General features: G+C 38.8%; 1 protein-coding gene across 2 annotated transcripts in view; it reads left to right on the top strand.

The window, feature by feature from the left end:
- The window catches only part of ClC-a (chloride channel protein 2), a 75649-nt gene that overhangs the window by 12266 nt on the left and 47069 nt on the right, over positions 1-16314 (top strand). Inside the window, exon 1 of one of the 2 annotated variants that reach the window (XM_089739551.1) lies at positions 11454-11669. The exons of the other annotated variant lie outside the window; for it this stretch is intronic. Coding sequence (XP_089595677.1) covers positions 11592-11669 — 78 coding nt within the window. The 5' untranslated portion in view covers positions 11454-11591. Of the gene's footprint in view, positions 1-11453; positions 11670-16314 lie in introns of those variants that run through there. 2 annotated transcript variants of the gene reach the window in all.

Raw genomic sequence — 16314 nt, 5'->3', positions numbered from 1 at the left:
ACGGTACTTAGCACGAACTTACCGCGAAAACTAAAGTACAGGTAACCCTCCTATAACACGGTATTTTACAACACGGTTCCACAATAACACGAGAAGAAAAAATCCCTTAAATCCTCTTATAACACGGTACTTTTACAACACGATAACGGTTTTTTTTTAATTATTTAGAAAATTACATTATGCACTATGAACTCACAAGATGTGGGAATAATCGAGATGATTCATTCAGAAAAAATACTCTCCCTTTTTGTACTAGCTTCTAGTCGCATATAACATGGTTTCGCAATTTGGGACTTTGCAGGAACGTATCTACGGCGCTACCCGTATTTGAAATTCAGTCAATTTCAAACTGGGTGGTGAATTAGTAAGCGCATCTGATTGTGGATCGAGAGTCGAGCGTTCAATTCTTAAACGGGCGAATGTTCGTTTGATTAACAGATTTGTTAGCTTTTTGGTCTGAGTGTTCAATGTCTATTTATGTAAAATATATGGATATGGTATGGAGTGAACTCTGGAATATCCTCCATATCATGATATGGAGTATTTCAGGTGAATCTATATATCTATATTCTATATATCTATATATAAAAATGAATTGCTGTTCGTTAGTCTCGCTAAAACTCGAGAACGGCTGGACCGATTTGGCTAATTTTGGTCTTGAATTATTCGTGGAAGTCCAGAGAAGGTTTAAAAGGTTTGAAAAAATATGAAAATGCTCGGAATTAAATAAAAATAACAATTTTGTTTTTCCTTTGATGTTTATAAAAGTTTAGGTCTTTTATGTATCGATTGAGGCACTACGAAGTCTGCTGGGTTAGCCATAAATAATAAAAGACTTAATTGAGTTTCTGTTATACTTTTTTTTATTTTTTATTGCCTTTGTAGGCAGACAATCATACGTGTGTGATTTGTTTCCCGTTATTATACTATTATTTAAAAAAACGCGCGATTAAACCGTAAAAGTACTTTTCATTATGCCTACAACTCGCGAAGTTAGTGTAGTGTGTAGTCGTCGTGGCCTAAGGGATAAGACGTCCAGTGCATTCGTGTTGAGCGATGCACCGGTGCTCGAATCTCGCAGGCGGGTACCAATTTTTCTAATGACATATGTACTCAATAAATGTTCACGATTGACTTCCACGGTGAAGGAATAACATCGTGTAATAAAAATCAAACCCGCAAAATTATAACTTGCGTAATTACTGGTGGTAGGACCTCTTATGAGTCCGCACGGGTAGGTACCACCACCCTGCCTATTTCTGCCGTGAAGCAATAATGCGTTTCGGTTTGAAGGGTGGGGCAGCCGTTGTAACTATACTTGAGACCTTAGAACTTATATTTCAAAGTGGGTGGCACATTTACGTCGTAGATGTCTATGGGCTCCAGTAATCACTTAACACCAGGTGGGCTGTGAGCTCGTTCACCCATCTAAGCAATAAAAAAAGGCCCCGGTCGTCGTGTATGTCAACATTTCTCACGAACCACCGAGCTCCAACTGGAGCAGGTTAGCGCCTGTAAAAGCGGGACTGTAGGGATTGGAGAGTCATAGAAGAAGTGCGGGCCGCGTGAGCGAACACCACACACACGTGAGTCATGACGTGGACTTCAGTCTTATCCTTTAGACCACGACGACGACAAGATCTTTATCAATTTGGCTACAAATTACACGCGCAAATTATGCGGTATTCAAAGTGAGTAATGCACGTTTGTTCGCTAATTGTTTTAATTTCATTTAAAATTACTGTATTTTTTAGTAATGTAATAGAAATAATAATACACACACACACAGTCACACACGATTATTTGGCCCCAAATTAGGATTCCTTGTATTAAAAATACATACTTGTAATTAAATATTAGAACAAAGTTGTTCATCACACGAATGTTTGCCCGATAGTCGAACCCACGACCCTCCACCCAGCAATCGGTTAGTGCTTCACTAATGCACCGCCGTGTCAGTCCGTGAGTATCCAAGATGTACAAATTAAGTTGCTATTTACATGGTGCTAATAGTTAATTGTCGCCATCAGCCTACAGTTGTCTCTGGGTCTTTATACAATAATACCATTGGTCTGTCGACTCCGTATTTGATCTCTCGCGGGGTGCCAAGAACTCAAGAAACTTCACTAGGAAGTGATCCTAACAAGATCAGTGCTATGCAATTCTCTCAAGTTGAGCCTATGAGCTCTCCTAACTGTCCTTAGGCTCGGGCGGAGATTGAAGGTCAGGTGAGATAGTGCAAGAGGAGTTGTTTAATGGATAAGGCCCTAAAAACATCCTTGGGCCCGCTGCTCTCCCAACATCTGAGGACTAGTCCCCGCGCGTCCCCTAGGCGCGGAAACCTCATATATTAGGTTCGGCCCATCTACCCGAAAAAATACCCTTAGACTATAAAACATTAGGTAGGGAACCAAAAGAACTAAGAAGAAAAATGTGGATTGTTCAATTATGTTTTGGATGGAGCTTCATTCCATAATTCATCATCATCATCATTCGCCTGCCCTTCTCCCAGTCACCTGGGGTCGGTGCAACAAGTTTTCTTCTTCCATACTCCTCTATCATATACCATTTCTTCGCTCACTCCTCTCTTACACATATCGTCTTTCACGAAAACCATTCATTTTTTCTTAGGTCTACCTCTTCCACACTTCCATACGTTCTACAATTCGATGGACCGATTTCTTACAACCAATAAAAAGATTAGACTTCAATCTCGTCTCAGCGTCTACGGCAAAAAAAGCTAATCGTTCCATTAATTTGGATTAGGATTTCGACGTGAGACGTCTTCAACTCGTTTTGCCAATCTATACTTAAAAATAAAATTGGAGTGTCTGTTTGTAATATTGAAATAACCGCTTTTACTACATGCATATGAATATATATATATACGGTACATACACCAAAATAACATTTTTTACAATTTTTGTCTGTCTTTCTGTCTGTTTGTTTGTTCCGGCTACTGGTGGTAGGACCTCTTGTGAGTTCGCGCGGGTAGGTACCACCACCCTGCATATTTCTGCCGTGAAGCAGTAATGCGTTTCGGTTTGAAAGGTGGGGCAGCCGCTGTAACTATACTTGAGACCTTAGAACTTATGTCTCAAAGTGGGTGGCGCATCTACGTTGTAGATGTCTATGGGCTCCAGTAACCACTTAACACCAGGTGGACTGTGAGCTCGTCCACCCATGTAAGCAATAAAAAAAAAAAAAGCTCTGGAACGGCTGGACCGATTTTGACGGGACTTTCACTGACAGGTAGCTGATGATATAAGGAGTAACTTAGGCTACTTTTTTTAGACTAGCTTTGCCCCGCGGCGTCACCCGCGGTACGAAGTTACCGCGGGTAACATCGCGGGACTCAACTATCAATAGTAACATTTAATGTTTCCGAGGCGAAGCGAGGGCGGGTCGCTAGTCTTACATAAAATAAATTGGATTTAAGTAAAAATTCAAATTGTTTTCAATTATTTTTCGTTCAGCAAAATCATTCATTAGATTTAACAGCGCGTTATAAATTATAAAAATCCGAAAATGTATTTTAACCAGTCTTTCGAGTTTTTTTTTTCTTTTTTTTTTCTTTTATCGACGTAACAAAGCTGTGGAACACGTTTTCTCGTTGAATTTTAATAATTTTATTAACATATAATTAAAAGATTTATCTAATCACCATCGTAACACGTGATACTACAGTAAATTAATTAATGTGAGATTTTCATATATTCACGTTTAGTTTTTGCACATATCACCCTAAAGAGAGTTTGAAATGAACAAGTGAATAATTTTTCTATTCTCTAGAGATTTTCGGTTGCCGTTCAATTTGATGTTGGCAACTATTAGCCTTGTGTTCTTTTGGCTGTTGCTGTTAGTTGAAATCCCGACCTGGTGTTCGGATACTGAAACCAACAAATAGAGAGAAAGAAACAGAGAGAGAATATACTTTATTGCACACTAAACACAATTAACATTAAAAAACAGTCTATTACTGGTGTTAGGAGCTTTTGTGAGTCCGCACAGGTAGGTACCACCACGCCGCCTGTTTCTGCCGTGCCGTTTCGGTTTGGAGGGCGGGGCAGCCGTTGTACTGTTAAAAGTGAGAGTTCTAAGACTCATATCTCAATGCGGGTGGCGGCATTTACGTTATCGAGGTCTATGGACTCCGATCGCCACTTAAACACCAGGTGGGTCGTGAACTCGTCCACCAATCTTTTTATATAATAATAAAATAGTGGAGACAGAGAGTATGATGGTAACCAAAGTTGCCAAGAATAATACCAATGCAATTAAGTATGCTGGGAAACAAGAATGTAGCGCAAACTCACCTGTGATCAGCGTTTTCGATCCTAGCGTTCAAGTTAGCGCCCCTATAAAGTCTGGTTTTTGAAGCGTAAGCGTGATTGACTCGTTCACTCATTTAAGCAATGAAAACAAATAAATAAAAACTTGAGACTATCTAAATACATATTTCTTACCTTTGAGCTTACTATGGGCAAAGGACGCCTAAAAAAATCGGTTGTCTGTAAAGTTGGTTTTTTGACGATAGTTAAACGTGACGACGTCATAAGAAAATATTGATGGAATGGTTTCATTTTTCAAAAGGATATTTTAATTATATTTGTTTGATAGATATTTTGTATGGACAATTGACGCCACATTCACTTTTCACTGAACTTCATATTTGACGAAAACATGTAAATGTATTATTGTATAGCAGCTGTCCACGCGGATGCATCGCTCACTCAAGTAGGAGAGAGACAGATGTCGAACGCTGCCGAACGCGGGGGCCGTTTGTGCCTCTTTGTCGCTCGTTGCGCGCTCTCGCTTGCACTTCAAGCCTTAAATGGAACGCCTCAATGAGTCATGTTTTTTCGTGTGTGCTGCCGGCTCCATCGAATTATAAAACGTTGTCACATCAAAAAGTGCACATCAAAGCTGTCGGCATCACTTATCCGCGATCAATGAGCTTCGCCAGACTGCCGTCGAGTACGAATATTTGTGCTACGTAAGATCTGAATCGAGATGTTGTCATTGTGGTACGCGTCCCAAACGGCAAGGAGTGTGCTTAATGGGTAATTGTTTGCTCGTTTGATGCCTGGGGGAATGTCTTGTACGTTTCCATTGCTTCATACGACACGACAATAGTGTTCTCCAGTGAAGTTCACGCTGTTTGTTTACATGTGATTTACATATGATTGTTGTTAATGTTACCGGTAGATAGCGGCTTGGCTCGGGTCCTGGCATTACTGAAGCCCATGGGCGATGGTAACCACTCACGATCAGGTGAGCCGTATGCTCATCTGCCTACTAGGACAATAAAAAATAATAATCAATACATCAATTTTTTCTGTTATATATTATTAATAATGCAATTAATTGAAGTATATTTTAATAGTTCTTTAGTTTTAATCAATACTTGATATTTCGTCGTTGTTGCAAGCGACATTAACGACATTTAGACCAAAGACTATGGGTAGGATGTTAGGAGCAAACAAACCTTATTTCTAGTCCATTTTTGGGTGTTACCACTAATACTCGATAGCTCGCTTTTTTTTTTTATTGCCCTTATAGGCAGACGAGCATACGGCCCACCTGATGGTGAGTGGTTACCGTCGCCCATGGACTTCAGTAATGCCAGGGGCAGAGCCAAGCCGCTGCCTACCGCTTAATACTCTCCACAAGCCTCGTTTGAAGAAGGACATGTCATAGCGCTCGGGAAACACCGTGGAGGGGAGCTCATTCCATAGCCGGATGGTACGTGGCAAAAAAGATCTCTGAAAACGCACTGTGGATGACCGCAGTAGCTCCAGGTAGTATGGATGAACTCTACTCCGGTGGCGGGCGGTGCGATGGTAAAAACGAGATGCCGGTATCATCTCGAATAATTCCTCAGAGCACTCCCGCTCCGAAATATAGCGTGTTTAATTCTCGTGTCGTTTTTTTCCAACCTCTTCGCTGGTAGCGTGAGGCTATTCTAGCTACGCCCGGACGGATAGGTGAGCTCACGGGCTCAACTTGAGAGAATTTGCTAACACTAGCCCTAGCAAGAGCAGTGCCTCGCAGAATCTACCACCGGATCGGAGTCGCGACCCACTGTGAAGATCCGGCGAGAAACTTAGTACGCTCGTGTCGCGTCATACAATGTAAGTCAATTCCTCAACCGGTATTGAAGAGCAACTGTGCGACGATTATTTCCGCACGTCATTGTTCACGGGTCCCAGGTGACGTTCCACCTGCCAGCTTAGGGCTCCTAAACTGTCTTTACGTATGAGGAAAACCTTGCATTCATTTGTCGAGAATCGAGAATCAAGTTCGATTTCGAATTGTAAAATGCGTTCTTTTGGTTAAGGGTAAACTGTAAGACTATCATCACTCCATTTATTTTCTTCCCTGCCTATGTGTTGAGAAGCTATTTCAGCTTCTGTTTGACGTGTAGGTGAGCTCACCGGGCTCAAACCGGGAGTGTTGCTAGCACTGGCCCTAGCAAGATCAGTGCTTCGCAGAATCTACCGCCGGATCGGAAACGCGACCCACTGAGTAGATCCGGCGAGAAACTCAGTGGGCTGTGTCTGTGGGTTAATTCACTCGTCGAGCCGTTCGTCGCAAGCGACGGGTTCGACGAGGACGGTGACCGAAAAAGCTAAGTTACTCCAACGTACTGTGATAGGTTAAGCAAGTCATTTTATTATGTTTTTTTTCGGACTTCAACCTTTTTGTATGTAGTCACGTAATCTTTCAACTTGATAACAAAGCCTATCACACACGAGTTAGCTACTTAGTTGCGAACGTGAACTAGAAACCGCGTTTCGTTGCTGAAAATTTCCATGAAATTAATTATAATTGTCCGTCTTCGCATGTGGACACAGATAGTGAACCGTTTTTTCAGACGAACAATCTCGCGGATCAATAGACGATCACAGGCTCAATTTAAATCCAAATTGCATTGGTATAAAGGCTGTCCTACCCGCAAAACGCAAGGCTGCTAAGCTGCCTTAAAAAAATGCACTACCAGTATGTGTTATTTATTTACACGCATTTTAATGCCGCATTAGGTAGATGAACAATGACATACGATCCGCGCGATGGAAAAACGGTCACTGCTAATCACAGTAATGGTGAACAACGGCAATGGTAGATTCAGAGGCATGCTTACCGCCGCTTATCCTAAAATATTAAATTGAACCTTTGTTTAAAAGCAGCCATATCGAAGGGCTTTCGGAATAACATTGGATGATCCAGGAAAATTGCTTGAAAATGCACCGTTCTCGGAGTCTCTTATCGTAGCTAGAGTAATCAGATATTCAGACCTAGTAATATCAAATGACCCTGTCTAGGCAGATAGACAGCACTCTGTACTAGTGAAAAGACTGCCCGTCTTGTAACCTGACGCGTTGAAACCTGTTACTCCCAAGTCCTGTTAGAGTTGTGACTCAATGAGGGTATCATTGTTAGGTTTTAAAAGTACGCCCAAAGGGTGTTGTGTCGGCATTGAATAAAATATATGGAAAAAATATTAGGTAACAGAACATTTTGGCGGGATCCCGGAACGAATGAAAAAATACACGGACTAGTAAGGTTTCAGTGACGTTGAACAACTATACCCGTACACACGACCATACAGAGCGAACATACTGTTACATCTCTAGGCTGTATAGAGATACTTACAAAACACCTTACTCATCATAAACCCTCTTATAATGTTTTCATTAGAACATATCAGTCCCAGTTCGGGTCAGACATTCACCAAAGCGGGACGCTTACTGATTTTCCTCACTCATTAATAATTATAACCATTTTGTAATCTATATATATAAAAATGAATTGCTGTTCGTTAGTCTCGCTAAAACTCGAGAACGGCTGGACCGATTTGGCTAATTTTTGTCTTGAATGATTTGTGGAAGTCCAGAGAAGGTTTAAAAGGTTTAAAATAAATATGAAAATGCTTGGAATATAAATAAAATAACAATTTTGTTTTTCCTTTGATCTGTCCCCCGTCGGACGGATTCCTTTTGTTGGTTTTAGTTTATTTTATACAAAAGTGTAGGTCTTTTATTGATCGATTGAGGCACTACGAAGTCTGCCGGGTCGGCTAGTGTTGAATAAATATCTTATTAAAAAGAGTTCGACCTTCTCACTTCTAACAGTGCGAAGCGAAGGTCCCAAAATTTCCTCCCGACCCGCGAAAGTCACAATTTACGATACAATTTCAATTTCTCCCACTCGATTCCTTAGAGAAATTCTGTTCAGTGAAAAATATATTTCCTAATCAGTACTAATTTTTAGATGCGACCTATTCTTTTGATTAAAACAATAAAACAAAGGCGTTTTCGCTTTGTAATTAATAAATCTAGTTTTCATTTCTTAACTAGGAAATGATAAATGTTACTCAAGCCGAAGATTACAATAGCGCGGAGACGACATAAACTATGTCTTTAGTTACATCGGCGATTGAAATGTAATTGTTGGTGTATTGATTGCTATCACGCAAACCCGTGTTCCGGGGTGACTTACACCATAAGTGATAATGGTGTTTTATATGGTATCCAATTGTGGGGTATCGCGTCAAACTCAAATAATTACATATATCCTTTTTTTTATTGCTTAGATGGGTGGACGAGCTCATGTCCCACCTGGTGTTAATGTTCACTGGAGCCCATAGACATCTACAACGTAAATGCCGCTACCTTGAGACATGAGTTGTAAGGTCTCACTTTTAACAGTACAACGGCTGCCCCGCCATTCAAACCGAAACGCATTGATGCTTCACGGCAGAAATAGGCAGGGTGGTGGTACCTACTAGGGCAGACTTACAAGACGTCCTACCACCAGTAAGAATGAAGAATCCTTCAAAGATTTCAATCAAAAACGCTCAGAATGATAGTGAACGCATGGTATGTTATAAATGAAGGAATCCATTGCGATCTCGCCATAAGAAAAGTCAAAGATGAAGTAATCCATAGAGCTAAAACCTTCTCTGAAAGATTAGAAGCCCAACCAAATAACTTTGCTAAGCATCTAATGGACAACCGAAATGACTACAAGAAGGCTCAGAAGAAGAGTGCTTCAAGATCTACTAGACCCATTGTAGGCACAGCCTATGAAATTGTTTTTCTCAAAACTACGGTTGAAAGTCTAACGACAGATTACGGTATAAAAAAAGGCGATTAAAAAAAACAATCCCCCGAAAATTTCACATTTACGTTGTTACTGATCGTAGATTAAAAGACGGGTAGGTGCCGCCATTTTAGCGCGAAACGGTCATTGGTTAGAAGGTAAGAGCGCTTTTCTATACTAATCTATACTAATATATAAATCTACAGTGGTTTTTACGGATGCTCCGTTATAACTACTGGACCATGCATCCAATTGACTTGAAACTTGGTATCCGTGTAGAAAATACATGTACTTAATGGATAGGCTAATATTTGTATGACTGTTGGACTCCCTACACCAGTTGCGGGGGCGTTAATGATGAGAATCTTTGTGAGAGTGAGAAATAATAATGTTAATTTTAAATGCCCAGCGAAGCGAGCGGGTACAGCTAGTACTATATAACTGTAATTTCAAACTCGTGTCTCGAAATAGGTTCAGGACCACATACATGGCGGGCCGTGACCTCCTCTATCCAATTATTGCTAAATAAATAGAATAACAAAAGGATGTCTAACAAATAAATCGATATGGTAACGCAAAAATCACGTGAAACGCTTGATCACTTCGCAATTATCGCCATATTAGTGTTGGGCAAGTCGATAACTATTAATATTATCGACGTTGGAGGACGTCGGACGGGAGTATTGGTTAAGGCTCATTTAGAATGTTAAAAAGAAACGTACATATTTTTTTTATCAATACATACTACTACAATAACTGAACACGTGTTATTAAGAAAATACAAAAAAAAAATTGGTCTTTTGCTATTTCGAAATTTAAATTTTATTGTAATGAAATATTAGAAGATACACAGAAATAAGAAACAGAAAAAGTTCTTCTCTGTGATACGCGTTGTAATGGATTTATGTGGGTTTATTTAGGAGAATAGGAGGGCAGCTGGTTGTAATACTCGCCATGGTGCGTCGACCCCACATAACATAGCAAAAAGGCAAGCTCAACAAGAACATTAGGTGACCCATGCATACTATATAAATATACGAATAAAAATTAAGTTACTTTGGTTATAACTATTGTACAATGTAAGTTTCAATTTCAAGATCAGTCAAACTCGCAACAAACAAAAAATGGTTGGCGTGCAAATTGATGCAGCGTGAAAGAAGTGAAACTTCTTTTGTGGTATGTAGTATTATGGTAACCTTAATTTTTCGCCCTTAAATCAAATTTCTCTTGTCATAGGGAATGCTATGTATAAGAAAAATGACCTAGCTCCTTTAGCTTTGTCCTTTCCCTCTGTCCACGGTCAAGTGGTTACCGAGACGCTCTGTCTATTTTCTCATTCTCGCTCTTCCTAAATTGTATCTTTTCTCGCTAGCCGTAACGAATCTGTCGCGAGCTACGCGCCTAGAGAAGTTTCACTTCAAAAAGGTCGCACCAAGCCTTTTTAATTATAAGTCTTAAACTGGGCCTGTTTATGTCGCGAATAAAACCTGCGCTTCAATTTTGAAGACGGAACAACTATTGAGTTTTCAATTTTGTATTTCATGAGAGGCAGCGGTATTCACGTTATTGGTGGCTAAGTTATCCGGTATTTATACAAGAGAAAATCTAATACTAATTTAATGACTGCTATAATTTACAGTAGGTGGTAATAAACGAACTGTTCCAATAGGAACTGAAGTGAGTAAAAGCTGTAATCCTTTGGATGTTATTTCCTAAAACACTCTTAATAGTTAAATCCACACGGGCAGTATCGCAAAATAATTACGATCTGTCAGGATCGAGAGTCCTACTGCTTGCAATATAAATATAGCTCGTAGAATAAGTACTTACTGAAGGATTACCCAATTAAATGAACAATGCTTTCAAAACAAAGGTGAATATAATGTGAAGATCTCCAACGATTCCAAACAGTCCTTTATATAACGCGTCCTTACAACGACCTATGGTATAATGACGATGCCTTTTCCTTTGGAGGCAGAAGCGATAGTCAGTAAGATAGTGACGTCACAATCGAAGCCAGCCGAAGCGCTAGTTAAGTTTTCAGATTTTCAGTTCGCTATGCGCGGGAGCGTCTCGCTTAGTCGATTAGTCGACGTGAACCGGTCGAACGTATCGCGGACCGGACAGTGTTTGCCGTAAAATACGAAAAACAAAAAAAAACAAAACAAAAAAGACTCTCCCACGAAACACAATAGCTTTTAGGTAAAACAATAAAACAATTGCGTCTAAAATTTTATTTCACTTTCTGAGATTTTTTTCAAATTTCATTTAAATTCTGTGATTAAAAAAAAAGTGTATCTCGGATACATACGTGAAATGAATATTTGATTTAATGAAATATTAAAACATCGACCGACCTACTTATACGATCGTTTTCCGCGGATATAGCAAAACAATAATAATAATAGCGAGTAAATTTTGTTTATTTTATCGAATACTCATAATATATCGACATATCGAAAAATCGCTTCACTAAAAGTGTTAGAATGAAGCTCAAAAGACAGACCCTGGTTTCGGGAGACACTTCCGAAGAGGAGATCGGACATAATTATCTGAGTACTTTGGTAAGTGTTCCATAGATCATTTTATTCGTTGATAATATAAACACACTACTTAATATTAGAAGAAGATAAATTCCATAATATTCCATATAAATGAACACCAGATCGCTGGAACAATTAAAATGAAATAATAAATAAATTAAATAGTTCGCGGAAGAAAATGTATGTCAAACAACATTAGTTTATTTGACTTGAATATTTTTAAATCTTCATTTAGAAGCATAAGATCGGAACTATAAAAATTGGACATTGAATGTTCTAAATGGTTCGAATCTCCTATCTATTTGTAGCGTCGGTTGTAAAAACCTTTATCACTGTTATCGGCTTAGAGTATTTCTATAATTTTTGTATTATATAGTATTTCACAAAGATTTCGCATTACTTAAATAATCACCTTAAAAATATAATAAAGCGCTGGGCAGAAATATATAAAAGTGTTTTAGCAAAAAGTAATTCTGGATCTTACTGCTCTAAAATCGTGTATCAAGAAATCGGGTTTGATATCTGGAATGTAACTTTTTGGGGTATTTTGTATAATTTATCAAAGTAAATATATAAATAAATCTAAGTGGGTGCGAAAAGCTCACGGCTCACCAGGTTTTAACTAATCACTGAATCAAATGGAAATCAAAACATGAAGACCCTTATTCATTTTTAGACGAAGCCTGGATTTTATTGTGGAACATTTTGTTACGTCTTTCAAACAGGAAACATTATTGAAAGGCATTATAGAAGTAAAACTCATTGATAATTTAGCAAATATTCATTCCCATTTAATAATTATAATAAAAAAAACAGTGATTTATTGTGATTTATTGTAATATGTTACTGCTAGCGGTCTGGTTGTCTATGGCATTGTTGAAGGTTATAAAAACAAAAATTCGCGGGTTTTTTTAGATATTAAGTAATTTTACTTTAATTTTATCTGAAATTAAACCTGATTGATTTAGCATACTAGTACGTATGCATCCACAACTGGGGTAAATACTTTAAATGTTTTATACACGGTGTATTTCGTAAGATCATTTATTTTACTAGGTCATGTCGAATAAAATTCATAATATTAAGTGTTCGTATAGTGACTGACGTATTGTAAAACGCCTTGGAGAATTGTGGAATTATATTCGTAAACGAATTCTTATCATTTGTCCTCTTTTGTATTTATATAAACTAGCGGTCCCCCGGTAGTCGAAATTCGACTATAATTAATTGAAATTATTAGTTTGTACACTATTATGATTGTATTTTATATTTCTATAATCACAAATTTCGCCAAGACTACACTATCAAAAATATTAACAAAGAAAAACCATATTCTATTCTCAATTTGACAACAGACGTCAAGAACAAAATTTTGACAATAAATAGTATGCATGCGTGTGTGCGTCAAATACACGGTATGTAGTGTGTGTAATGTTTTCTTTATTGATTTAATGTATCTTTTATGGATTATTTTAAAAGAATATTAGCATTGTGCACTTCTTCTCTATATTCTCTATAAGTGTGGAAAATTTCATACTCCTCCGTCCGCGCAATTTTCGTAAAAAGGGATACAAAGTTTTTGCTTCACGTATTATATAGATAAGAAATCAACTGCAATGAATTTCGAAGGGTTCTGTAGTGGGAGTGAAAGTTCTTTGCTGTATTTCAATGTAATGTACCTACGTAATCTATGTAATAATATCACGTGCAACCTAAAAAAAAAGAAATGTTAAAATGGAAGTTTTGTTGAAATTCCCTAATGTTAATTTTGTTGTTCACATACTTAAATACGGCAGAAAACGTACGATCGATCAAAACGCCTAAAATAATTACTGAGGCTAGATCGTTTTCAATTTTAAAATGAGCTACGACTATTTTCGAATACCTAAATAGAAGGTTGTCCATGCGATGGACCGGACAAGTCAAGTCGGCAGTTGGTGGTTTTTTGCATGAGAGTACCAGGCTCAACACAAACCGGGAGAAGAAGTGATTGTTCGTGAGGCGCATAACATCTGCCCACAGCAATGATACTGAATGACGATCTGAGAGGCTATTTCAGCGTAACCTTAACTAGTAGGTGAGCTCACGGGGATCAAATCTGACGACGTTGCTAACACGAAGCCTAGCAAGAGCCGTGCTTTGCAGAATCTACCACCGGATCGGAAACGCGACCCACTGAGAAGAACCGGCGAGAAACTCAGTGTGCTGTGTCTGAGGGTCAATTTACTCGTCGAGCCCTTCGTCGCAAGCAACGTGTTCAACGAGAACGATGACCGGTATGACGACCACGACCGCTCTGACAAGAGTGATATGAAAAAGAAAGGAAATAATTTCGCAACCATAGTAAATAACATCAGAATTCATAAAAAACGCTTTTTGTATGAAAGATCCTCAAACTAAGTAAGTTTAGCCTCGTTCTAGGAGGTCGCCAAACAATTCGCACCAATATGAAATTTTCATTGTATTATATCTTAACGTCTGTTCCACCCCTTATAACGAATGATGGCTTCGACGCAGAAATCAAACAATTTTTGCCACCTATCTAAAGTAGACATTGCGACCACAACCCATTTTATGTTACAAAAACTTAGAAATTTGTGCAAATTCCCACACACGAGTTCAACGTACCCACTGCCTTCCGTCAGCATTCGATCACATTGGTAGCAATGTGATGAATTTTTTTGAAGGAAACAGTCACGTTTGTAAACAAATAAACGTGGACAATAATTTCCTCGTGATTTGCGTCAGTCGACGAATTTCGGTACGGGGCCTGTGGGGAACCGGTTTGGTGTTATGTGAGACCCAAGATATTTATGTGTTTTTTTTGCGCAATCCCATCAGTGAGTTATTATTGAATACCTTTTTAGTTGGGTCTTTCGTATAGTCTAGCCTGTTTAGGAAATACTTAATTTGGATCGTAGGTGGTGGATAGATGAGCTAACCTAGAACACAGTCGAAGTCTCAATCTGTTTAAGAGATGTCCCAGTTTTTTTAACTACCCGTTCAAAACATCCTACATCCTACCACCACCTTATTTAGAATATAATTGTCCAGTTCCTATTGCATCTTAAACAATGATTTCCGCTTAGCAAATCGGCACTCATGCTACTTTCCTAACTGAAAAAGGGATCATTCCATCATGAAAATCTCAAGCTATGCAAGAACCAATACTGACAGCTTCCAAGTTAAACTTTCACGATTATTTAGTAGTTGAAATCCCTATTTTGTGTGGATAATCAATTTTTCTGAACTAAACTCCCGTTGTTGCACCTTACCAAGCTTTCCCGAGGGCAATCTGAAAAAGGGCAAAGGCGTCACGGTATTGTCTGAGAATGACGTTCCAATGATTCAAACAACCTTGAGCACTCGTCGTGACAGCCTAATTTCTCTTCAATTATAACTCGCGAATCGAATCCTGCAGACCGTACCATACTAAATTACCCTAATTACCAATTTGTACGTTTAGATTTCATGTGATGATTATTGATTCTGCTTCAATTCGTACTTAATTATTGTAATGATAATCATCCTTTTGTAGCTATGATTGATTGAACACGTTAAGTAAACTGAATAAGACTAAAGCCGATCACTTTGACTGGAAAAGTCCCAAGTCATCGTGACTATACCGGTTGGATATAGATTGGTTTTTCATTAGCTTTAGTTGACTGGCTGACGATTATCTGTGTACCGTTGATCTTTGATTGATATTTGGAACAAACATCAAACTTATTGGAAAAGAGGCTATATTGTTCTTTTGATCGGTGGCTGTTTAGCAGGTCGGGATCCGTAGACCTGTTGTTACTAGTTAGGTAACTTCGAAAAAATCTTCCTGCTTCTTACTCCGTACTTCTTGTTGCACCATTCTAGGTAGGTCTTCTGAATATGCATCTAATTCAGCTCTATTAATAAAATTTCTGGTGAAAGATAACAGACATAAGGATTTCTATATGAAGATGCGGACGATCCTGTTGATTCTCTTTTGTTGTGAAGGGATATTCATCATCTTCGTACATTACATATCTTATCACCTTATCGTCGAAGGTCTGCACGTATTTCCTATAGATTTTTTTAACGCAATTCTGAAAATATTGAAACCGTCCGTTATTTCAATTTACATGGTTTTGAGGGACCTATACCGTAGCGATAGGCAGTGGCTTGGCTAACATTAGCGTCGTCCGTGAACGTCAGTGATGATGAGACGGTCTGTATGCATGTTGCCTTCAGAGGCAATATCTTGCGCATTTTTTTTATTTCTAAGGTATACTTGTTAAGTGGTGTTAAGTGGTTACTGGAGCCCATAGACATCTACAACGTAAATACGCCACCCACCTTGAGATATAAGTTTTAAGGTCTTAGTATAGTTACAACGGCTGCCCCACCCTTCAAACCGAAACGCATTACTGCTTCACGGCAGAAATAGGCGGAGTGGTGGTACTACCCGTGCGGACTCACAAGAGGTTCTACCACCAGTAATTACGGAAATTAAAATTTGCGGGTTTGATATTTATTACACGATGTTATTCCTTCACCGTGGAAATCAATCGTGAACATTTGTTGAGTACGTATTTCATTAGAAAAATTGGTACCCGCCTGCGCGATGCGTACACCGTTGCATCGCTAGATACTAATGCACCGGATGTCTTATCCTTTAGGCCATGACGACTTG

The sequence above is a fragment of the Bombyx mandarina genome, chromosome A1 (assembly GCF_030267445.1).
Source record: "Bombyx mandarina strain Sakado chromosome A1, ASM3026744v2".
NCBI classification, from domain to species: Eukaryota; Metazoa; Arthropoda; class Insecta; order Lepidoptera; family Bombycidae; genus Bombyx; species Bombyx mandarina.
The sequence above is the reverse complement of the archived record's forward strand: the minus strand, read 5'-3'. Positions and strand labels throughout refer to the sequence as shown.